The sequence below is a fragment of the Bolinopsis microptera genome, chromosome 11 (assembly GCF_026151205.1).
Source record: "Bolinopsis microptera isolate Bmic1 chromosome 11, MBARI_Bmic_1.0, whole genome shotgun sequence".
Taxonomy (NCBI): Eukaryota; Metazoa; Ctenophora; class Tentaculata; order Lobata; family Bolinopsidae; genus Bolinopsis; species Bolinopsis microptera.
In genome coordinates, this window is record NC_087082.1 from 1,783,484 (window position 1) to 1,808,933 (window position 25,450).

General features: G+C 37.5%; 4 protein-coding genes across 5 annotated transcripts in view; all 4 read left to right on the forward strand.

Moving 5' to 3' along the window:
* The window catches only part of LOC134822752 (uncharacterized), a 210,675-nt gene that overhangs the window by 148,757 nt on the left and 36,468 nt on the right, over positions 1-25,450 (forward strand). The gene's annotated exons all lie outside the window — the stretch shown is intronic.
* Positions 462-2,171, forward strand: LOC134823144 (serine/threonine-protein kinase/endoribonuclease IRE2-like). Its single transcript, XM_063834491.1, has one exon. The coding sequence runs from the start codon at positions 462-464 to the stop codon at positions 2,169-2,171; it is 1,710 nt and encodes a 569-aa protein (XP_063690561.1).
* On the forward strand, positions 5,204-7,079 carry LOC134822754 (serine/threonine-protein kinase/endoribonuclease IRE2-like). Its single transcript, XM_063833995.1, has one exon. The coding sequence runs from the start codon at positions 5,260-5,262 to the stop codon at positions 6,814-6,816; it is 1,557 nt and encodes a 518-aa protein (XP_063690065.1). The 5' UTR covers positions 5,204-5,259; the 3' UTR covers positions 6,817-7,079.
* LOC134822756 (alanyl-tRNA editing protein Aarsd1-like) lies at positions 9,354-25,450 on the forward strand. Of its 2 annotated transcripts, none has more exons than XM_063833999.1 (9): positions 9,354-9,491; positions 9,620-9,765; positions 20,244-20,377; positions 20,610-20,678; positions 20,876-20,957; positions 23,531-23,634; positions 23,831-23,907; positions 24,129-24,290; positions 24,445-25,441. In XM_063833999.1, the coding sequence occupies exons 1-9, from the start codon at positions 9,423-9,425 to the stop codon at positions 24,841-24,843; spliced, it is 1,242 nt and encodes a 413-aa protein (XP_063690069.1). In that variant the 5' UTR covers positions 9,354-9,422; the 3' UTR covers positions 24,844-25,441. The 2 variants fall into 2 exon arrangements, with proteins under 2 accessions (XP_063690069.1, XP_063690068.1); XM_063833998.1 differs by lacking the exons at positions 9,354-9,491; positions 9,620-9,765 and adding exons at positions 19,442-19,568; positions 19,676-19,821 and having other exon boundaries at positions 24,445-25,450.

Here is a 25,450-nt window from a genome sequence, read left to right on the forward strand (position 1 = left end):
TAGACACTTCTCCCTAAATGATCATAATGGGGCAGGAACCGAGAGTGCCCAATGTCATGATAATTTTACGACAAGATGTGACAATATGTGCCAATATATGACAATATACGACAATATTTGATATTATATGACAATATACGACAATATACGACAAGATTTGGCAATATCCGACAATATGATAATATGACAATATATGACAATATTTGACAATATATGACAATATACGACATTATATTCAGACAGTATATATGACAGTATACGACAAGATTGACAAAATGTGACAAACCGTGGGAAAATGGGCACTCTCGGTTCCTGCCCATAATGGGCTCCAAATACATATAAAAATAAAAACAACGAAATATTGAAAATCACCGAAACTGCAATTCAAACCTATGATATTATAATGTATCATGATTAAAAGCAATGTAAACAAATTTTACAGGTTATGGCTTATAACTATAATGTCGGATGAGGTGGAGGAATTGGGAGGGTCAGATGACAGTGAGAGGGCGTCTAGAGATCATGAAGCTTCTGTGAGACAACTATCAGCTTCTCAATCTCAGCCTACTATTACGAGAAACATTACTGTTGATCAATACCGAAATGAAGTCAAGCTGCGAAATTGTTCAAACCTTGAAAAGCAAATAACGAAACGGCTGGGGATCGGAAATAAAGCAGAAAATGTTGCTTTCAAAGAAGTTGGGGAAAGGAAATTCCTTAAACTAGATAAGAACGTTCTGCTAGGAAGCGGCAGTAATGGAACTCGTGTTTATTTAGGAACGTTCCGACAGAGTGTAACTAATGATGAAAAGCTGGTAGCCATCAAAAGGATCCAATATGATACTGAGGCAGAGTATAAAGCAACGTACCGAGAAGTTGCCACATTGCAGAAACTTAATCATTCCAATGTGATCAAATATTTATTCGCTGACAACAATGATGAATTCAATCTTATGTTTATCGCTCTTGAGTTATGCAGAGGATCTTTAATCAATATATTTGAACTCCGCAAAGATGTTTTTGAATGTCCCTTTATACTCAAAAATCGAGCTCCTGCTAACGATTGGTGGTTTAAAAAACATTTGCTTCTTGGAATTGCAAACGGTCTAGATTACATCCATCAACAGGGTCATGTCCATAGAGACCTTAAACCACAAAACATTCTTGTTCAGGGAGATGACAGCAACATCTTTGGTTACAAAGCAGTAATATGTGACTTCGAGCTCGCCAAAGAAATGGAGGCAGGGAAGTCTAAATTGTCTGTGTCTCAGGGGATTGTTGGTACCCAGGGTTGGATGGCCAAAGAAGTGCTTGCCGGGGGAGCACAAACTAAAGCTTTAGATGTGTTTGCTTACGGGTGTATAGTTCAATTTGTACTGGTGGAGAACAGAGACAAGCATGCAATCCATCCATTTGGAGCAGACATTCATCGGGATAATGCCATCATGGAAAGTAAGCGGTCTTCATACATTAGTACCCATATTGCTGATATAAATGGCTCAATTCGTACTACTGGTCAATCTTATTACGTCGGTGAATTACTGCAGGGTAGAAGTGGGCTAGGATATGAATATCTTGGTGATGCGATTATAGCGGACTTACTCGTCAGTGTTTGCATATCAGGGGATAAAACTGTCCGACCTTCAGCTCCTGAGCTGTTACTCCATCCATTCTTCTGGTCGTATGAGAAGAGAATTCAGAGCAATGAAATGATGTTTAACTTGTATAAACACGACTTTCAAAGACATGACATAGTGTCGTTGATGGAGAAGAATTGGAGAATCCTCAACACTTATAACTATTCCTCATTAATACCTGATGCATGGGAATATTATGTCTCTCATAGAAAAGCAACAAAAGGAAAGTTACCTTCTTCAAGACTGAGTAGTTCTCTCTTCAACTGTTTGATGAGGCTGATTCGAAATCTTCAGCAGCATTACGAAGAAGCAATTGCTCTGTCGCCTGAACTTGAAGTTGCTTTAGATGGGAACTCAGAGTCTCTGGGTAAATATTTTTTCGAAGGAGTGCCCCTGGCATTTCCAGTAATATACATCTACTTGTTCCAATACCAATGTAATTCTCCGGAGAAAAATATTGAAGTAAGACGGAAGATATATCAGCAGCAACTCTCCACTCTAATGAATCTCAAGAGTAATCATCGTGCATTGTAAACTAATATTGTGAACTAAGTTCTTACAGTAGGTACTTATAGTAAGAAGGGTATTCGTATATTAAGTATAGCTGTTAACATATCATAACTATTTTTGTTTTATTCATTGAAGAATGAAGATATTATTATAATAATCTGTTTATTATAATATACAATTAATGTAAGATCTTATAATTGATTGATTTTTGATTTGAAACTTTTACAAAATAGCAAATATACAAATGTACAGCAAGTCGAACAAACATATAAAATGGGCCGAAATGTATAAATGCTATAAAGCGTGGGTCAGTGAAACAAGTACAGAGGACAACTTTCAAAACAGGAGTTTTATGGCCGCCCAAAGTCTCAATAACATCACCTCCACCTAGTAATAAAATTATGAGATATGAAAAGTGTGAAACAATCAAATAATAAAATATTCAAAATATATAGTTGTCTCTTAAATACAGATAACGTCTGAAAATTCTTAAAATAATCATCACTCCTTCATATATACTGATCAGTGTCCGAGAGTGTAACTCATGATGACTTCTTATCACGGCTACATACCTTCCCGTACCGGATGTAGTGGTCGAGATGAGTCTGTTCCGCCCTCTTCTTCTTCAGGTCAGTGACCAGATGCTTCCTTGTTGCTCGTTCTTCGCTGGATCTGTCTGGACATATCCATACATCTTTGTGCTTCTCCCTCAGTCTCCCTGTTTTCATCAGAATCTGATGAACCGCTGTTGAGCTTGGGACGGTGATCTTGACTGGTCGGATAGCCGTACTACCTGGCCTCTTCCAACCGACTCTAGTCGCTTCGAAGTGAGGTTTCTCCCCGATCTCCTCCAAAACTGCGGTAACTAGCGCTGGAAGCTGTTCTTCCTCCTCTTCTTTCAGCCCAAACACGATCAGGTTCTTGCTCCTGTCCTCCTCTGCAGCCACACTCTTCATCACCTTCTTCAGGATTTTACTGTTGCAGACCGTACCACTTGCACTGTTCTGTTGAACAGCTGCACTATAGTTCTGAATCCCTGACTCCACCGTTGTTTGGACTGTCTCCTCAACAGACGTCTTAAGCAACTGTAGTTGTTCGTCCTTCTGCATCAGCAGCTGGCCCTGCAGTCTGATCACCTTTTCTTTGTCTGCTAGTGCTTCCGTCTTGAAGCACTCGATGATCTCCTTCAAGAGATACATCTGACTATTCTGCCGACGAACAAGGTCCACTGCATCCACAATCCAGCCAGACAGAGTCTGTTTATCCTTAGTCTTGATCTTTTCACGACTTTCGTAGTCAATTTCACGGTAGTCCATATGCAGGTCTTTTTCTAACTTATCGGACCAGCGTGCAACACAGCCTTCCACATCTTCCTGTTGATCATAGTTGAACTCCTTAATCAACTCCTGGGATCGGGTCAAAGTTGGGTCATCCCCCATAGTGTACTTGTATAGTAATGTTATTGATACATTAAAGACATATACATTAAGTATTTTAGTTTTATTCGTTGAAGATATTATAATAATCTGTTTTCGCTCTTTTGAGTGGGTCGATCATATAATTGATGTTTTGGGACAAAGTGAGAGTCTCCACTCAGTTTTTCAAACAAATTTACAATTCAAATGTCTGTCGATTCATTTCCTACTATATATGAGGTGGCGAAACGTTGCACCGGTGACGACAGATATCTGCTCCTTCGCAATATGCACACCATTAGCTTTCTGTGGAACTTGGAAGCATTTACTTTGCTGCGCAACGCCAGTCATGCAATATTTAATTACACGCATAGCAACCAACGTTTTGGTGGTTGAGGACAATATACCATTGAGTACTCGATTTGTAACGCTGAACTGGACCACTCCACAGTTTTAAAATGTGCGGCATACATCTTTGATCGGTGTATTCATTTTTTTAAAGACGCTGGATAACTATTTGGCAAAATTTACATTTTAACTTTATTTAAAATAATTATAAATATTATATAAGAATAATAAACAACAACATTGTAGGGAAAATTGATTGTGCGTGGCAAAATTCTTGTTAAATACAGAACAGAGAACTACTACGTTTTTTTTGTGGGCTCCTATGATTTGATATAATTCAGACTTCAGCCATCATACTTTTATGAGATTCTAAATTTTTGTGTTACTGTATTTGTTATTTTCGTAACTTTTGAATCATAATATTGATTATTTTCTTTGTATATTTTGTAATAGCTGGACTCACAAATATTTTTTTCAACTATTACAGAATATGGATCTAATGACTAATGATATGTGGTAGATTTACTTAGTTATATATTTTATTTTACGATATCTTTGCCGCATAGGAGCGCAGCGCCCAGTGGGGTAGTAAATATTGTTTTTCATAGAGTATAATCTGTTCAATGCTTACTGATGCTTCATTCCGTTTGTCAATGAATTTAATAAATTGATAGTATTACTATTTGTTGAAAATTTGTCATATATCTGCCGTCAGTGACCACTTGTCTTTGTCATATTATTAAAAATCAGCATCTACTTTAATAGATAAGTCTCTATACAATTAATGCAAGATCTTATAATTAGGGGTTAAATTATTGATGCATTTAAGACATGCTAATAATCAAGGATATGTTGAATTTGATTTGTAAATAAATTTATTAAATCTATATAATGTGAGTCGATTGAAATTATTAATTTATTATATATTTCATCATCCAAAATCTTTAATTTGATCATCAAAAGATATTTATTTGTTGACGACTGTAAATTGAACGATTTTATTTTGCTCAGTTTAAATTTTTGTTTAACTGAAAATGACTCCGCAAGTTTCAATTGAACCCCCAAATAGCATTGATGCAATACATATTTCCTGTCACCCTTAAACAAAGGTTCGACAAGTAATTATATCAATACAGTTATATTAAAAATAGGTTCGGACCTGGATAAAATAAAATAAATTCTTGAGATTGACTCATTATTGACAACTATTATATTATGACGTATAATTACAATATATATCATAATAATATAATATATTATAACAATATAAACACGATTTCTATCTATAGATCATGGTACATTAATGTCTCATCCTGCCTCTTTATCCAGCTTTCTCCAGTCTCTCCACAATGACCATTGGAAATGCCCTAAGCCTTCGGAAGCAAGTCACTAATTGTCTTGGGGGTGGGGAAAGAGCTGCTAGAGTGAAATTTATAGATGTTGTCGAGGGAGGATGCTTGCGTTTTGATAAAGACCAACGTTTAGGGAGTGGAAGTTGTGGAACTCGAGTTTACCTTGGAACCTATCGGCAACAAGTTACAAATGAGCATCTGTTGGTTGCTATTAAAGAAGGTCATTACGATATACAAAGATATCGCGAGGTGGAGAATCTTCAGCAGCTGATACATCCTAATGTGGTGCGGTACATATATGCTGATAAGGAGGAAAAATTTAATCTCTTGTTCATAGCCCTTGAACTCTGCCGAGGTTCTCTTGTAAACCTGTTTGATCACAAACTTGATGTCTTTAACAAGCCATTCATTCTTAACAATCATGTACCTTGTGACGACTGGTGGTTCAAGAAGACCATCTTGCTTGGTATAGCCAATGGATTGGACTATGTTCACGGACAGCGCTTTATTCATAGAGACCTCAAACCTCAGAATATACTAGTGCAAGATGATGATAACAACATATACGGGTTTAAAGCTGTGCTTTGTGATTTTGAATTAACAAGAAAATTGAAAAAAGGACAGTCAAAATTGTCCGTGTCACAAGTTACTGTTGGGACTCAAGGTTGGATGGCCAAAGAGGTTCTCAATGGTGCAACGAAACCGACTTCAGCTGTTGATGTGTTTGCATATGGCTGTATTGTCCATTATGTGCTTTCTGAGAATCGCAGTAAGCAGTTTAAACATCCATTTGGATCAGATGTGCTTAGGGACAGTTCAATTTTGACAGGAAAGCGGTTTTCATACATAAGTTTGAACCTAACAACCTTCAACGATGATAGTTCAGACTATGACGATGATGATTCAGAAGCAAGTGGGTACGGGAACCTTGCCCAAGATTTTGAATATCTCGGGGATGCAATTCTAGCTGACATGCTAGTTGATGCATGTGTGAGTGGTAAAAAAGTCATGCGTCCCCAAGCTTCAGCATTATTGACGCATCCTTTCTTCTGGAATTATGGTGATAGAATGCTCTGTTGTCAACAATTTTTCAACAATTTTAAACATGACTTTCAGCGGAGCCCCTTGATAAAATCGATGGAACAAACATGGAAAGAGTTGACCAGACCTGAATTTCAGTTTTTCTCCCAAATACCTGAAGCCTTTGAGTACTATAAATTGCACAGGATGTCCATTAAGAGGAATATTCCCCCGGATAATGTTATATCGACTATTTACAACTCCATGATGAGGTTCATCCGTAATCTGCAACAACATTACCATGAAGCAGTGAAGATGTATCCTTCTCTAATTGTATTTATACCATCCGGAGACAATGAGACACTAGGCGAATACTTTTTTGAAACAATTCCTATGTCGTTTCCAGTGATTTATTTGTTTCACAAGTTACATGAAGACACAAGTTACATGAAGAATGATAAAAATGGTCAAGAACTTCATATACTGACAAAAAAAACTCTTCGAACACTATTTGAAAAGCATGTTGCACTATAACATGATTAGAAGCAGTTATTTATTGACTAGTGAGCGATAATCAGATGCTTTTGACCTTTTTATGAGACTGTTTTAGGTTGGTTGTCTACTGATTCCTTGATGCTTATCAACAACAGGAGCCGTGAATTATATTTCTGTGTGGAAATTATTTTTGATATTATGTAAGTATGTATTAATCAGCTGTCAACGTTAAGTTTTTAAAATATCCTGATGAGAATTAGAGATCATCGTTTTATGACTTGATTATTATATGTATACAATATAAGAATATACATACAATAATATACACTATACAGGGTCGCCCAAAAGTAACTATCCAGGCCACATACATCCCTTTAATAACTCACGTAATTCGTGTCAGAATTTCAGAAGAATATACATATGGGTCAAACATGGAATTTCTAAAAGTTTTGCAAAATTTCATTGATTACAGAGGGTGTGGCATGCCACTCCCTCTTTTTCACTATTGTCGCCATGAAGCGAGAAAGCTTTGAGCTAGGAACTTCAAAGTTTCTAAACACATTTGGTTTGATAATTCAAGTGCTTTAAGTGACCTTTTTAAGATCTTGCAGATACGTGATCTCGGCACTTACGTCTTACTCCGTGATTTTGTCACCCAATCAGTGATATCATCGGGAGCTATTTGCTAACGTGCAACAATGAGCCTCATTATGCGGTACCAAACATGTTGGGGGATGGCCATCTGATCACTTAGAGTGTCGGAATTTCGTCCCGAAGCTATGTGATCTTTGAGTCCATTTCGGATATAATTCAATTCTTGAGGTTTTCCAGGAGTTTCTCTAAAAAAACTTTTTCTTTCAGAATTTAACTGTCCTTGCGTGCAGCGTGTTCTAGCCTGACTCCAGTTATCCACAGTTGGTGAGTATGCTGTGTTAACTGAGTTTAAGCTGCCCATTTTGTCAGGTTCGATGGAGCTTAAAGGTAGTAACTGACCCCGGCCTTGGCTAAAGTCTGGTCTTCTTATACCTCTTTGTTGTTGTTGTTGCAGGAGCTGGAACCTTTCTATTCCTGCATTTGTGGTTCCTACAGTGTTTCTAGCAGTTCCTTTCAAGTGATGGAAGCCGCAGTCTTTATGGAAACAAGTTCGGGTAGCCACTGAGTTTCTGCATAGTTTTGGGTGGAAGAAGTTGCAATTGTCCCCTTTCTTGTAGCCTCTTTGTTTGTCGTCCCCAAAATCTGATTTATATCGGCACCTTTTGGGATGCAGATGTGGGCATTCTTTGCCATTTATATAGCGTTTTCCAGTGAGGCCATGGGGGCATCTTCTCATGACAGATCACACTCACAGTGTTGGTCTGTTCATCGTTCAAGTTGTCATCTTTATTCCTTCTAGGGCTCTCTCTATCCTCTTCTGAAGTGATATGTTCTTCTCCTTCCTCGTCATGTTCTTTGATAGGATGCAAAATACTTTCAGACGAGCTTTGAGAGCTTCTTGCATTTATAGCTTTAGAGGGGGATAGAGGGAAAGGTCGTTTTTTTTCGGTTGCACCCATAACAGAGCCACAACCCTTCAGGCGGGAACAATCCCTTCTCAATTAGTTCTTTAAAAGCGGTCGCTTTCTCGTTCATCTTTTCACAATTGTTGGAACCCTGCATACAAAGCCGACATCTTAAGAGCGGTTGGACTGTCAGTTGTTGTGGTATACAGTTGAGCAGGCATCACAATTGGTGTCGAACAGAGACTCGATCTTGAGTATCATTCGGTCACACAGAATCTTCTGGTTCCTGTACAGCTTCTTTTCAGCTTCACGCACTTTAAAACCTAATAGTTGGGCACAGGCTTCGAGAACAGGGGCATTGTGGACTTTCATATTCTCTAATTTTGTTTTGTAGATAGCAGTGACACTGTAAGAACACAATATGTTCTTGCTGGGTTCATCTGCAACGGTTGTGTGTAATATTTTTGAAAGATAAAACAACATCTAAAGTAGAAACTGTTTTACAAATTTTCAGCTGAAATGAATAGATTGTGTGTAATTAATTTTTGTTCATCCTATCTTTGGGGTATATCACGTGCCATTTGACCATGTTTGTGCACAACTTTTTAAAAGTCAATAATACTTTTTAATTTTTAATATTATCTTTTAGATTAAGTTTTTGGGCAAAAATAATATGTAACCGATCTTGTAGTGTTCACAAAAGTTGTTTATACTATGTATAATAATAATTGATACAGTATAATAAAGCGTTTTAGTGACATTGTTATAGGTAGTGAAATACTTTAATGAACTATTTTCGATTCTCATTTTTCCGATGGACATTTTTCCGATGGACAAAAAAGGATATAATCAAATATATTTGGGCACTAAAACGTTGACTACTGATTTTTAAAATCCTTCCTTGAAATTACAGTTTCGCTAATATATAATATAATTAATAATAATAAAGTTAAAGATTTAAAATTATACTACATAGATTAGTCAATTGATGTAGCTGTAAGCTCTTATATTAGCATTCATCGTGGTTGTATTATTCCATACTTTCAAGTAATCAACTATATGGCGGCATACTTTTATTAGGGTATGTATTGATTACCTACTAAATAAAGTTTGAGAGCCACTGTGATTCACAACGTCTTCAAAACAATGCTGCTTAAGTGTCAAAAAGAACCCTTCCTTCAGCAGCTCACTTCCAAAGTCGTCTCTTGCAATGAGGTAAAATGTTCTTAAATTCTTTAATAAATTGTGGATCGTTTAATGTAAAATTCAGAAGTCTTAAAAACCTTGCTTATAATTGACGTATTTGATTGTCCTAATTTGTATATGTAACCCTTCTGTTTCAGGTAAAGAAGGGAAAGAAAAAGCACTACGAAGTGGTGTTAGAAGACACAATACTGTTTGCTGAAGGAGGAGGACAGCCATGCGATCACGGTGTTTTGAGAATAGTCCCCACTGACGTCACTGATGTAGATAAACTGTCTTTGCAAAAGTAAGTGTAATCCCGGTACCGGGTCCCGGCTGTAGCCGGGATTGGACTTTTTACCAAATCCCAGTCCCGTCCAAAATTTTACCGGGATTCTGTCCGGGATTTTAGATACAACTTCTATCAAGATTTTGGGAAAAAATTACCGATAGAATTTTCTTAAACTAAAATCTCCAAATCGGTTCAATTTTTGAAGTGATGTCGTCAAATTAGGCAGATAGAAATTCGTCCAAACTTGCACAGATTATCAGTCTTATTATTACAACTATCTGGAAAGTTTAAGAAAATTCTATCGGTCAGATCTCTAGATATATACCTTGGTACTAGGTACTACTGCAAACTCCCCGACTTTCAAAGACACGACATAGTGTCGTTGATGGAGAAGAATTGGAGAATCCTTAACACTTATAAATCAAGAGGCTTGCATATACCTATTCCTCATTAATACCTGATGCATGGGAATACTATGTCTCTCATAGAAAAGCAACTAAAGGAAAGGTACCTTCCTCAAGACTTAGTAGTTCTCTCTTCAACTGTTTGATGAGGCTGATTCGAAACCTTCAGCAGCATTACGAAGAAGCAATTGCTCTGTCGCCTGAACTTGAAGTTGCTTTAGATGGGAACTCAGAGTCTCTGGGTAAATAAATTTTTCGAAGGAGTGCCCTTGGCATTTCCAGTAATATACATCTACTTGTTTCAATACCAATGTAATTCTCCGGAGAAAACCATTGAAGTAAGACGGAAGATCTATCAGCAGCAACTCTCCACTCTAATGAATCTCAAGAGTAATCATCGTGCATTGTAAACTTGAGCGGGACATAATTTTAGCAGTAGACACATTTTAGAGGGGCATTTATAATTCATTTATTCAACGTTTAAACAAATTTCAATGTATCATTATTAGGTATAGTTTAGATATCATCTGATATTGGCTTACAAATATAATTTTATCAAAAAATAAATAAATACAGAGAATTAATCATCCAGTTTTTTGTTTGTTTTGTGTCTTCAATTATTTCAGATTATTTATTCGATGAATTGTTCAATTGTCAGTGTTATATTTCGTTGATTGATAAATTAATTAATGTATGAGTAATATGATATAATATATCTATTTCTGAAAAAGAAATTGAAAGAAGAAGTCATAGAGCTTTTTAAGTTTAGGTACTATTTTTTCACTAATAAAGAGCCATTTCTTCCTGAAATATTCGGTCATCTGCCGTCTTGTCTTTGTCATTTTGTCATGTGATTTAATTAGCCATGTTTCTTCTTTGTGATAATCGGGAATTTATATCATTTTTCGTAGTGATTAATGACTAGGTATTAGACACAGTGTTTTTTTAAACTAAAGTCAAGGATTAATTCTTTTAACCATTTTATTGTATTAATTTTTTATTTAAGTTCTTTCAAACTATTTATTTATCTGAATATCTATTACATTGTTCAAAAATTTTGGATTTTATCGAAAAACGGTTGTATTATTACTGTACTATATTTATAGATTTCATCCATGAGACTTCTTGGTTAATCAGATGTTTTACTGACTGAACAATTGTCTTTTCTTCTTAGCATTTCTTAAAATAATCTTCAATCCTCAATTAAATATCGACCGAGAGATAATCAGTACATTTAAACATTGAAAATAACTTGAAAATGATCATTTTATATCTCATGATGCGACTGACTCATAATCATAATCAATCATGTTTATTTACGATTTCTATCCACAGGTTATGGTCTCCACCGTCTTCTAGTTTCTGACACCAAGTATTCTACTGCTCTGTCCACAATGGCTACTGAAAATGCTCTGAACCTGCAGAGGCAAATTGTTAAATGGGTTGGGACTGGAACGACTGCAACCGATGTGAACTTCAAAGACGTTGGTGAGGACAATCGCCTGAAGTTTGATAAAGGAAAACTTTTAGGGACTGGAAGTAACGGAACTCGTGTTTATCTGGGAACCTTTCGCCAACCACTTACAAATGAGCATCAATTGGTGGCATTAAAGCAAGTTATAAACAGTAATGATGACTATAAAAAGAACTATCGAGAGGTTGAGAATCTCCAGCAACTGAATCATCCCAATGTTGTACGATATTTTTATGCTGATAAGTGTGAAGATTATGACATCATGTTCATTGCGCTTGAACTTTGCAGAGGTTCTCTTGTGGACATGTTTGTCCACAAACATGATGTCTTTAAAAGGCCATTCACTCTAAGGGATAATATATCTTGTGACCATTGGGGATTCAAGAAAGATCTCTTGTTCGGTATAGCTGGTGGTCTTAATTATATTCACAGTCAAGGCTTTCTACATAGGGACCTTAAACCTCAGAATATACTTGTACGTGATGATAGTGAGAACCGTTATGGCTATAAAGCTGTTATCTGTGATTTAGAGCTTTCAAGGAAGATGAAGGATGGAAAGGCGAAATTGTCTGTGTCACAAGCTGCTGTTGGCACTCATGGTTGGATGGCCAGAGAGGTACTTAGTGGGTCAATGAAGTTGACTCCATCTATTGACGTGTTTGCTTATGGATGTATTGTCCATTATGTGCTGTCTGAGGGACGAAATAAGCAGCAAATCCATCCATTTGGATCTGATGAGCACAGAAACAGTTTTATAAAGAAAGCAAAAAGATACTCGTATATAAGCTCGACTTTAAACCGGCCACATGACGACATGTTCTATTCTCCTCTAGATTACGATTACCTGGGAGACTCCATATTGGCTGACATGCTTGTCGACACCTGCATAAGTGGTGCTATCAGTTCACGTCCTAACACAACTGAGTTATTGAAACACCCGTTTTTTTGGTCATATAGTGAGAGAATAAGGTGTAATGAACAATTTTTCAACACTTTCAAAGATCGATATCAAAGCGAAAGCATGATATCATCCATGGAAAATACATGGAGCAGCTTGGAGAGTTTTGCACATGGGTGTCCTATCCCTGAGGTTTTGGAATATTATAATTTGTACAGAGAAAGACTTAAAAGAAAAAGGAAAAGACTCTCTATTTCGGCTTCATCAGAAATTTTCAACTGTTTGATGCGACTCATCCGCAATTTGCAGCAGCACTACCACGATGCTGTTGAATTTCATCCACCTCTGAGTTCCTGTCTTGTTTCTGGTGATGATGAGACATTGGGCCGATATTTTTTTGAACGAGTCCCTATGTTATTCCCCGTCATTTACATTTTTACCAGATTGTATGAAGATAGTAGCGTCGGCAATTATTCATCCAGGGAACTAAAAGTTCAAAAGTTACTCAAAAATACCCTGAAACACCTGCACACCACTCATCCAGCACTTTGAAGATATTTAGGATTTACCGTTTGAATTGGTGAAGGTTGTTGAAGGTTTCGAAACTGACCGGATATTTGGCTCCATAGTAGTACGTTGCTCACTTCTTGTGGTCAAGGTTTCATTCGAGGGGGAAACATTTTATTCAAAACAATTACTTCGCCCTACAAAAAGGAATATTACGTGGCCAAAAAAATACTTTTAGCTTTTTAGGAATTCTGTTCCATCAAAATGACCTGCACCCGCCTCATTCGATAATTCACACTGAAGTATCAAATGAAATGAAACCATTCGCCGAAATTTTCCTTCTTCTACGGCAAATGAATTGTCTTGATTAAAATCTTTCTGTAATTAGGTTCTGTAATTAAGTTCTGATTTTAGGTTGAACTGTAATTGGGTTAATTATGATTATTTTAATTAGAATTGGAATCTAGGATCTAATTTAAGGCCACAGGGGGGGGGGGCTTGAAGTTTGGGGTCCGAGGTCAGTTTTGAGATTTTAAGATATGTTGTAGAGCTCGGTCTAAATTTTCAAATGCTTTTTGTCTCATCAAATTAAAAAAAGATTTTGAGATATTGCATGTAATTCTAAATTTGTAAATGAAAACTTCAAATGAAATTTTGTTTAAAATCTATCTTCTATTACAGTTTTCGACATGAGACCTTGTAACTCGGCAACAGAGTTCGTCAAGTATAATGCAATGTAAGAATGTAGCGATTTTTGATTTTTTGCTTCAAAGCTGAGATATGAGGTTAAAAACATGAATTTCACGAAATTTTCTACAGTTAACCTCAAGTAAAATTTTAAAATTCGCTGCATTATACTTGAATGTGCCAAACAGATAAAAGGTTTAGGAGAAGATAGGATACAAAATTTAAACTTGAGGTTTAAGCAACAAAACCTGTAGTAAACGAGGTTAACTGATTAAATAGCCAATTGTTAACCTCAATTTTACGACAAACTAGGCGCTCTGGTGGGCTATGAGTTGCGCTTGGGCGCCGTGTAGGACATGGCCCTTCCAATGTCATAAAATGTGTTTTCGACATCGGACCCCTCCCCCACCCCCCCCCCCCCCCCCTCCCCCTGTGGCCTTAAATATTGTAGCTTTTATTATTAGATAATTTAAAGATGCTTTTGAAGCTTTGAAGAAAATAAAAACCAGTTCTATGAACTGCTTTAAATACCCTACTAACCCTCTAGTTTCACGGGCAATTAATCGAGTAAAAGAAATTGCACAATTATTATTTGCGAAATAAAAATATAGAGGAAACCTGGCTGTTCCATCGATACGTGTATTGGTGGTGTATGGTCAGTGTTAGGTCAGCAGGAGGACCGGCCACTGTAGTTGATGTAGTTGATCCCAGAAATATGAGTGCGGGACGACAAAATGCAACGTATTCGAACGTATTAATATAGTGGAAAATTGTCTGTGGAACTAAAGGGTAAGGCCTTTAGTAGGGTATTAGAATTTGTTATAAAAGTAGTCTAGTGGGCGGTATAATATATCCCGAAGGTGCTTGTATAGCAAGTAAGGCTCACCAAGCTGAAGGATACTTCCGCCTGCGAGAAGAGGTGGATATTTATATATCCACATGACTACTCGTCATTTTATTTTATGTTGATCTCTACATTACAGATGTACAGTATCTTATGTTGCTTTTATAACTCTCAGAGAAGCTGTTAATTAAAATTGGTATTTGATATTTTTATCAACACAATTTTTATTTTTAGTAATATTGGTTGTTGATATAAGCATTAAGCCGGATATAAATGCTTTATTTCATTTCATTTCACTAAAGGTAATTTTCAAGGAGACAGTTTGTCAGGATGTTTTTTCACTTTGTCGCATGCAGGTGCAGTGGATTGCAAGTGAGAGTTATATTTAAATATGGACACGTTCATATTGTTTGGGATATTGGTAAATATTAGCGGCCCTATTAAAAGGTACGGTGTAGTCGACTTTGTCACACTATGAAATTATATAAACCATTGATGGTTGGTATAATCCGTAATCGCCTCATCCTCTACTAGGCAAACTTTGTCACATAACGATATCTTAATCAGGTGATAAGATATCGCCTAAATACGGCCTGTACGAAAACGTTTACCTTGTCGCACTATAAACATGTAACGGAGTAAATAAGGGCACTCGAAAATTTGCTGCCATGTTTGACCAAATTTTCGAGTGTCCAGTTGATAGGATGGGTATAAAGCAATGAAAGGCATTAGTTTGGTCAAATCAAACGGAACATATGCTATCAGACTTTCAACTGACTAAGGCAGGGTTAAGACAATCTCGACGCTAGCAACGATCCCCTTTTACATAGTTCCACTAAAATGATAATTTAAGATTAAATATGTATAGTAATAGGTAAATAAAGTAAAAAATGTAATAAAACGGTAGGGATAAAGTATATTGAAACGTAGTCAACACGTCATCAAACGAACTGACCCAATAATTAAACTAATAGATCTCCCGCGTAATCTCCCGCGCAATTCTAAGACTCCGATTTGCGCCGTTGCAAAGTTATTATAAAACTAAATTCAACACGTGCAACAAATATATCGCAACAATAGAAATAGATGCCATTAGGTCAAGCTATGGCATTAATATATTTCCACACCCAATACCAAACTTATTCTTTAGCCCATGCCTCTTTACCACAGATAAGTATATTTTACTAAGACGATCCCGTCTAAAACCCAACTCAATTAAATCATCAGTAAATTTCAAAACCCTATCAGAAAAAGCAACAACGTTATTACAAATCCTAGAATATCTCACAACCTGTGAACAGTACGTGCCATATAATACACTACTAGCTTGATTACTCATCAAAGGTTGAAACTTAACCACTTTAAAACCAAACTTATCCCTTTTATCATAAACTCTACAAGAAAACTTCCCCTCTCTATTTATCGAAATATCAAGATCTAATACATTGGCGGCACTATCTACTTCATTTTCCTTATTAAGAGTAAGTGAGTCTGGATATATTAACTTAAAATATTCCTCTAAGTAACCATCAGAGTTAAGGGTAGTAATATCATCTATAAGTCTAAATGTATGACGGTTACCTACAATCTACATATTTGACGACATTTTTCGTTAAATGGTGCGCCCAGGTTGAGTCCGTCACACATTTAAGAAAATATATTAAGAGGAATGTTTAGGGCACCCCGGCAAGAAATGCTGAGTAGTGTAGGATTACTTGATGACCTGAAAGTGCTTTTTTAAAAATAGAGGCTGGGCCTGGATGGCCCACGAGAGAGTTGCCGGAGAAATCAAAGTGAATAGTGGAGGATAGTGTTATGAGGGGAGATGAGTCATAAAGGAACGCTTAACTGCCAGCTGGGTGTGGAAAGAAAGATTAGCTAAAACAACGTGTGAGTAGTCTCTATGTCACACCAGTCTGGTCCAGCTCCTCGTTGAAAGCGATGAGATAGCTTGTATAGAAGAGAGTCTGCCAGACCATAATAATATGATGATATGTGTGTTCATGTTGGTATTATAGGTTGAGAGATATTTGCAAGCTTCGATGATGGCTGTGAGCTCTGTTTGGTAAACAGTGCAATAATCAGGGAGCTTAAATGAGTGGTGTTATTGTTGTCATTTGTGATGATATAGTTAGCCCCGCTACCTGAGTCTGTGCGTGACTCGTCTGTGACATAGCAGATGATCGTTTCATTGGTGATATTGTCGATGGTGTTTTGTAGTGAATCTCTATATTCAGTGTTGACGGTGAAGTGCCGTCCCAGAATCCTGGTTGGTATTGATAGGTCTCTCTCTGCTCTGGGTGGTATATTGAGATCTGCCATGAATTGTTTGTTGATAGTGGTGAGTTTTGATAGTTCCTTTTCCGTAGGCGATAGTTTCTAGGGTTAGGCTGCCATAAGCTTGCAGCCTGGCCGCACACTTTGCTGCTTCACCTCTCAGGAAAAGTATGATATAATATGTAGTCAAGTGTCAGTAAGGTGGTTCAATGCGATGAAGGGAGTGCTTGGCATGGCACCAGACATCATTCTAAGTGCCAGTCACCAGTGCTTGAACAAGTTTGAACTTCTTCGCATTGGAGTCTGTTTGGGTTGCCCTGATCCATATTATACTACAGTAGTAGAGATAGGTTAGGTCTGATGACAGTGGTGTACATCCATTTGCATGTTTTGGGGCTCATACCCCATGTGGGGCCGAAAGCTCTTCGAAATTGCATTAGGGATGCCGTAGCTTTTTTGGTGGTGTTGATAATATGATCGTTGAAGTTAAGTTTGCTGTCCAAGGTCATTCCTAGAAATTTAGCTGACTTGGACAGACCTATAATAGTAGTGTTGCCCACTGTTAGATAGGTCTTAGAGATCACTTTCTATTCCAGGTAAACATGACTATCTGAGTTTTAAGGGGGCTGATAGATAGCCCTTTGTTTTGGCACCATTTCTCTATCGTGTTAATAGTTTTGCATGTTCTTTTCCAGATGATATCTAAATCACTCCCTTTCGCTAGAGACACCAGATTATCCGCAAAAGCTTGCAGGTAACCTGGTATGTCTTTCGCAGTATATGCAAGGAGATCATCGACTACCAGGTTCCATAGGAATGGGGAGCGAATGCCTCCTTAAGGCACCCCCCCCCCCCCCTGATTCGAACCCTTCTCGACTTATCCTTATGATTTATAGTAATGAATCGGTTGGTAACCTTGTTGATGATTCATTTTGCTGTGGCCAAGTCCACTTTCGTAGCCTTGACAGCTTCAAAGATAGCCTTGAAAGAGTCATTATCGAAGGCGCCTTCTATGTCTAGAAACACTCCTAAGACATCCTTTCTTAGCTATTCTGCGTTCAATGGTGTGAGTAACTTTATGAAGTGCCGCTTCTGTGGAGCAGCCTTTCTTAAAGCCGAATTGTCATTTGTTGATATCATTTGTGATATTAAGGTCGTTATATAAGATCACTTTCTCCTGCAACTTTAACATCACAGGTACTCAGGTAAAAGAGTGATCGTTCGAAATGACTTAGCTTGGTTGTAGCCGGTTTTTCCAGGTTTTTGGAGAAAGATTCCAAGGGAGTCCTTCCACAAAGTTGGAATGTGTTGCGTTTCATGGTTTTTAGTCCTAATGTTCCTCGTAATATCTTTGATATGAGTCCAGGCTTTCTGAATTTTGTCTAGTAAGTCTGGTGAAATAGGTAAGGGGCAGAGGGGAGGAACTGGCGGATCAGTAACACTCTCCTTGAAATGACCTCAAGTGTCTCCTCTGCGTTTTGGGTGAGGTCGCCGTTTTTATTTGGTTTATAAACGGCTTCCAATTTGTTTTTGTTATCGGTACAGGATTTCAGAATCTTGTTCATCCTTCCGGATTCTTTGAAAGATTCTGTGTCCTTGCGGAAATTCCTCCAAGCATTACGCTGGGAGTTTGATAGGATTTTTTGTTGAGTTTTAATTTTTAAGGTTTTGGTTTTAAAGAATAAAGGTTACACCATAATTTTTGATTCTCATCTTCACTTATTTATTGAATCAAATTATATTGTTATGTTTTTAATTATTTTCCGTGAACAGATTTTAGATTTATTATCTGGAAATTTACCAATTAAGCAATTACTGCATATTTACGCTAGGTGGCCTGGTGGTTAGAGCTTCTACCTCCTGCGGGCTGCGCAAAAGGTCCATGGTTTGAATCCTAGTGTCACCTAGTTTAGGGAGTAGCTAAGGATCCATTGGATCTATGCGATCTCCTCGGTCGACTCAGCCGAATGATAGGAAACTTGAGTGAGGGTTATATATTAAATGAGGAAGGGTAGCTAAATGTTAAGAAAGTTAAAAAACTTCTTAGGATACTCCTTCAGTCAATCTACATTGTAGTATACTGTAAAGCTGTAAACATAATACTATATTACTATTAACTTATTAACTAAGTTATATATTATATTTTTTAAAGTTCAATTTGTGAAAATTTGTGACAATTTGTCAACAACGAGGAAATACATACATAGCCGAGGATCGACCGGGCCGCATTTTTTAACTATAACGGTGCCCTGAACTAAGACACGATTCACCGAATTTTGACACGGACTGGGATTCCAATAGGTTTATTTTGACCGGTCGATCCTTGCGCAACAAACAAAACGTATTTAATCTGATTTATCTGATTTATCTGACTATCTAGATTTATGTGTGAGTGTTAATATTTCATAAGTTGTCGCTTGTAATATTGCTGTTTTACTTTTAGGCTCGGGATCGAAATCAAAGTTGACATACAAATTAAGTTGGTTCTATTTCCTTCTAAACATTAAATTTTCTTTTCAATATGCATATGTTCAGTCATTAAGCGTTTTATAACTTATTCATTTTCCTGTTATAACAATTATTCTCCTGCTTATTTTTAGGGCATGTAAAACCAGTTTACAATTTAAAGCCATTGTGATACACAACGTCGTTAAAAGAATGCTGCTAAAGTGCCAAAAGGAGCCCTTTCTGCAACAGCTCACTTCCAAAGTCGTTTCTTGTAATGAGGTATTTTATATATTTCTACTAATTTAGCTTGGAAATCTCGTAAGTTTTATTAAAAACATAGTTGTATCTGGTTGTCCCAGTTTTTATATGTAACCCTTATGTTTCAGGTAAAGAAGGGAAAGAAAAAGCACTACGAAGTGGTGTTAGAAGACACAATACTGTTTGCTGAAGGAGGAGGACAGCCATGCGATCACGGTGTTTTGAGAATAGTCCCCTCTGACGTCACTGATGTAAATAAACTGTCTTTGCAAAAGTAAGTGTAAACAGATCTGAAATCGTGTCGTGGGCTTGTGGGTGTCATCTACGTAGCGCGCAAGTACTCCGATATGTTGCAAGTTTATCACAAGTAACAAAATATTGTGTCACGTGACTAATTCTGAATATCGGATTACTATGCGCGATCGGCTCAGCGGCTGCGATCGAGTATACAAATTCACATCCGTATAACTATAATAATATCTTTTATGTAACTCTTGGCTGGCATAAATTCCATTCACATACTGCTAAAATAACCCTCTTGTTGTTATGTATGTGGGCAATACATGACCTCTCGTAGTTAGGTAGTTTTTACTGAGCTCCATTTTCATTAATGTTTACCCAACAAGTTCAGAGTATTGGGAAACACAGCAGGACCAGGTTTACCACTTCTCATCTGATCCCACCTATCTGACTCAGTGTAAAAGTGGTGGACGTACAGAGACGCGATGGTAGAGCAGTACATTTCACTGATAAGAGAGTGGGTGAGGGGAGTGAGGTTAATGTGGAGGTTAACTGGAAACGGAGATACGATCACATGCAGCAGCACACAGGTTGGGTTTTGTTTTTATATTGTCTTTAGTTGGTGTGTGCTGATTAATATTGAAGAATGTATATGCAACATTAATTAATACCGTCGGATGCTTCTACAATGTTATTATGAATATTAAACCTCAAAATATTTTGGTGATTATTAGTTTTACCATTCACTATGAGATCATTGAAATTGCTATTCATGAACTTGGTTAAAGTTTAAACATCGCCCATATTCATTGGTTTTTGCAGGACAACATTTACTAAGCGCTATCGCGGAGCAGGAGCCATACAAATATAACACTGTATCATGGAACTTAGGTTAGTTCATCAGATACTAAGGTTTTATGTCACCAGTAATCTCAATTGTTTGTATAACTCAGTATGATTGTTCTTCTATTTGGCTTATTCTTGTTCGGGATTGTTATTAGTTCTTTGAAGACTTTTTGCCGTGTTTCCTTTATAAAAGTACAAACAATCTCTGATGTCTGCCAATTAAGTTAGAACAATAATTTCAGGTTTAACAATATCACATGTTGAGCTCAAAACACCATCTTTATCTGACGAGATCAAGCTGGAGATCGAACAGAAAGTCAACAGGTTCGTCTTCGATTATGTTTTAAATTTATCTCTGATTAAACTTATCAGTCCGGTGATGATCAAGTTATAATCTAATGATCCTAGAGAATATCCACCACACGTCCCACCTCTTGTTTTAATAATTCTGTGGCTTTTGTAATCGTATTTTTAAGTGCTGACAGCGTATAAAAAATAAAATGTTTATCCCCCGACATCTAGACTCAGGATTGTTCTAAAAAGTATTATTTTTACAATGTACATAGATTAAAACAGCAAGACAATACTTTGTAATAATATGCAAATTAACTCAGTAAGAAAATATGCTAATTGCAGGCCGCAATTGTAGCCACATGTGTGATACTAATTCTCCATTTGACAGGCAACTAACGATCTCACTTCAACAATATGTGGTCTCATGATGGAACTGTACTTTTTTTAGTTAGTCACGCTTCATTTTATATCAACAATCCCTGTCATTTCTTCTCACTTTTTTCTGGATCAGTTTCTGTTGAACATCTTTGGACACTTTTGTCGAGTTTGTTGAGTGCAGAGACAGTAATATGCGTATGGATGCTGTGGGTAATTCAGGAAAGGTCGCTATCAATCGTAACGGAATATTGGGGGAAGGCAGTAACGGGACTTGCGTTTACAAAGGAACATTCGAGAAAACGGTTCAAGTGGCCGTTAAAAGAATGGTATATTTCACAACCACTGACCTGAAAGTGATTAACAATGAAGTTACTATGCTGAAGAAGCTGGATCACCCTAATATAATCCGATACAAGCTGTTCGACAAAGACAAGGACTTCCTCTACATTGTCCTGGACTTGTGTGACGCATCTCTGACTGAATGTATTAAAAAGCGAACCTTGAACCCTTCATATATGTACATGCCCGGTGAAATGAAAGCAAAGTTCAAGATTAATATTCTGAAGGACATTTTAAGCGGCTTAGAATACCTCCACAAAATGGATGTTATTCACCGAGACCTAAAGCCCCAAAATGTTCTTATCAAAAAAAGCAAAACCACCGAGTATGGTGTTACTGCTGTGATAACTGACTTTGGACTCAGTCTTGAAATTAAGGAGGATCAAACTCACGTGACTGCTACAGAGGCGGGTACCAAGGGGTGGAAACCAAAAGAAGTACTTGGGAAGGGTAAAAAATATTTCAAGAAATCTATGGATATTTTTGCGTTTGGATGTGTTGCACAGTTTGTACTTTCTCAATCTACCGACGCATCTAATCGTTACGTTCACCCTTTCGGTGAGGAATTGTGCAGGGAGCGAAATATCCACTTTGGTAAAAGGGTGGCATTCCTAGATGATCCTAGAAAATCGTTAGATCCTAGAAAATCGTTGGATCGTGAGGTGGATTTGCTGGGAGATATAATGGTGAACAGCTGTGTCAGCAATGACCCAAAACTACGTCCTGAAGCTATGGAGCTTTTAGATCATCCTTTGTTCTGGAGCTACACGGATAAACTTCACTTTGTGGAGAAAGTATTCAATGATTACAAAGACAAATTTGAGAGCGATGCTGTTAAAAGTTTGGAAGACAACTGGAAGAAATATAAGCCAACAGCAGTCGAAGAGAATATTCCTGAAGCTTGGGGATACCATTTGTTCTGTCGAAAGCTTGCCAAACAATCCAAACCAAACACCAAATCTCTCTTCAACGCTGTTCTCCGGAACATAAGGAACATCCAACAACACTGCAGAGAGGCGGTAGCACGGTACAAAGAGCCCCACAAACAACCAAACTCAGAGGCTTTCACTATTCTAGAGGAAGTTTTGGGAGATTGCTCGGATGAAGACATTGGACGATATTTCTTTTCTAGAATTCCAGTACTGATTCCAATCGTGTACCTGTCTCTTTACCTTCACGCTAGAGAAAATAGAGTTCTGCAGCGGTACTACAAGAATGCTGATACTGATAAAACGGTTGCGGAGGGAAAGACTAAATCAGGGTGGAGTACTCTGGACAAGCTCATGACACGCAGCTCTAGATCATCTACCCCGTCTAGTTCCAGTAGAAGCAGATCCAACTCTAAGAGTTAGAGGACAGATCATCTACCCCGTCTAGTTCAAGTAGAAGCAGATCCAACTCTAAGAGTTAGAGGACAGATCATCTACCCCGTCTAGTTCAAGTAGAAGCAGATCCAACTCTAAGAGTTAGAGGACATGATTATCGTTTTTAAGTTTAAACGGGGGTTACAGAGTACAGACTTTAGATGGATACCGCTTGTTGCAAGCTTCACTTGAAATATCCTTGATAAGTTACTTTCATATCTCATGTGATTATGTTGACTGATTTAACCTTTCGTTTCAGTCGTATATTGCTATTTATGATTTTACCAGGGTTTAAACAAAAGCGATCTGATTTCCAAATTTAGTCGATTTTATACTTTCATTTTCTCTTTGAATTGGATTTTTTTATTAAAGAAATTCTTAATAATTTCTGAAATCGAACCAAATTGTGTTTTAATTGGTCGCTTTTTAGAGTTAATTTCTGTCCTAAAAACTCACTTCTTTCCGAAAACTCTTCCCCAATTTCTAAAGAAGCGCAAAAGCTCTGACGTTTTCCATCCACAGTTTGATCCAAGCAGGGACACCGGTAATAACAAAGGTTTACGATAGTAAAGATGATGATGCGTTATCCTCCGCGCATACCAGAGGACTACCTGCCGACCATTCTGGTGAGTTACATTCCTACTTACTTGTGTGATTTCTACCATTACTAGCGTGTTACGTCTGAGATTTGTTTATAAAGAGTTATCACTGTATTTTGTACCTTCCAGTGCTCATATAGTTCGATAGATTTTCGTTGGTTACGGGTTTCTCTTTAAATGTTGAACATCTAGAAAGTTTTTAATAATCATTGTTGCGTATCAGGGCCGGTTAGAGTTATAGAGATAAAAGGTGTTGACGAAAACATGTGTTGTGGTACTCATCTGAGCTCGCTCGCTCAAGTTAGTGAAATTTCAGATCTCAGTTTTAAGAAATGAAATTTATGATTTAAACATGTGCCTACAGTAGGGGCAGACAAAGCGCTAATATTCTCGTGGGTTCAGACGGCAGCCCGTATAAAGAATTGCGTTAGGATACTTTTTGTATACTCTAATCCGAACTGATAAGATAAATTTCTACATCAAACAGACGAAATTTAACCATGTTTTTCCCTCCCGCCCAGCTGCAGATGATAAAACTGCTTCACACAGAATCTAAGAAAGGAAACACCTTGCTCTATTTCGTGTGTGGAGATAGAGTGATCAATACCCTCCAGAGTGCGTTAGAGGTTCAACACAAACTAAACGTCTTGCTCTCGTCTCCGCCTGAAAAGTTCGCTCCCATGGTCAGTTGAGTGTGTTGGGGCTTTTTAGTTTTGGATATTTAAGCTTGCGAAAATATTAGGTGGTTTTTAATCTTGTCAGTTGATGCAAGCTTTGTTTCCTATTAATTAATTTCGGTGCAAATATCCCTCAAATGACTAAACCTCCCATTCTCAGGTAGAAAAGCTGAATAAAGATAACCGCACATCACGCAAGACCGCTGAGAAACTATCAGAAGAGCTAGCCATCCTTCACGCCGCCTCCCTCCTCCAATCCTCGGAGCGGGTCCTCACCATGCACCGACCATCTCCAGACGAGAAGTACAGCCTGACTCTACAACGAGACCTACGAGACACGTGCGAGAAGAGACTGCTGCTGCTCACTATGGGGGAGCTGGGTGGAGCTCAGTTCGTGTTTAGGGGACCTGTGGATGTGGTGGATAAGTTGGGGAAGGGGCTCGCGCAGAAACTTGGGGGTAAGGGAGGAGGGAGGGATGGGAAATTCCAGGGGAAGTTTAGTGATCTGGCTCTTTTAGAGAGTGCTGTGCAATATCTTCGGGACAACTTTGAGTCATGAACCTTCTTTGAAGATAGCTTATAACGTGATCGTAGATTTTCTATGATTTTCTATGATGATGTTTTATAGATTTAGACTTTAGGATTTTGTTTAACTTATTTTTAGACATAGTTTATATTTATTTATCTTACGAGGGATATTTACAATTTCCATCGTGGCCACTTTGCTTATCCAGTATAAAATATTCACAGTCCCATTCATTTAGTTCCACATCATATTGTTGTCTCAACGCATGAACCCTCATTTCTGATACATACCGATCTAGCGGGTTGAAACACTGAATATGTAGTAGTTTCACTTGCATTCCAACAGGTGACATTTCATATCTTTTCTTACATGAATTTACTATGACTAGTAAACAAAACATCCTTCGATTTCTGTAAAACCTGTTACAGTTTCCTGTGCGATAAAAGTTCTTTGACTTGATGTGAACTTACCGTTCATTTTTCTAAAACTGAATCCTCGTAGGTATGAGCCTTATGACCGATTAGGTTATGTAGCCAATAATTAAATTATTGTCAGTTTCATTTCATTCTTCTGTAATATAACCTAATAAATAATTTGATATTGATCCCTCATTTCTACATCTGGATGCTGGAAGGGGGAC

What these genes read in the sequence shown, in the direction of transcription:
- LOC134822756 (XM_063833999.1), top strand. Translation starts at nt 9,423, where the DNA reads ATGCTGCTTAAGTGTCAAAAAGAACCCTTCCTTCAGCAGCTCACTTCC. An exon ending in ATCGAACAGAAAGTCAACAG is followed by an intron (nt 20,958 to 23,530) that starts GTTCGTCTTCGA and finishes TTCCATCCACAG; the next exon opens with TTTGATCCAAGCAGGGACAC. An exon ending in ACTACCTGCCGACCATTCTG is followed by an intron (nt 23,635 to 23,830) that starts GTGAGTTACATT and finishes GTTGCGTATCAG; the next exon opens with GGCCGGTTAGAGTTATAGAG.
- LOC134822754 (XM_063833995.1), top strand. Translation starts at nt 5,260, where the DNA reads ATGACCATTGGAAATGCCCTAAGCCTTCGGAAGCAAGTCACTAATTGT.
- LOC134823144 (XM_063834491.1), top strand. Translation starts at nt 462, where the DNA reads ATGTCGGATGAGGTGGAGGAATTGGGAGGGTCAGATGACAGTGAGAGG.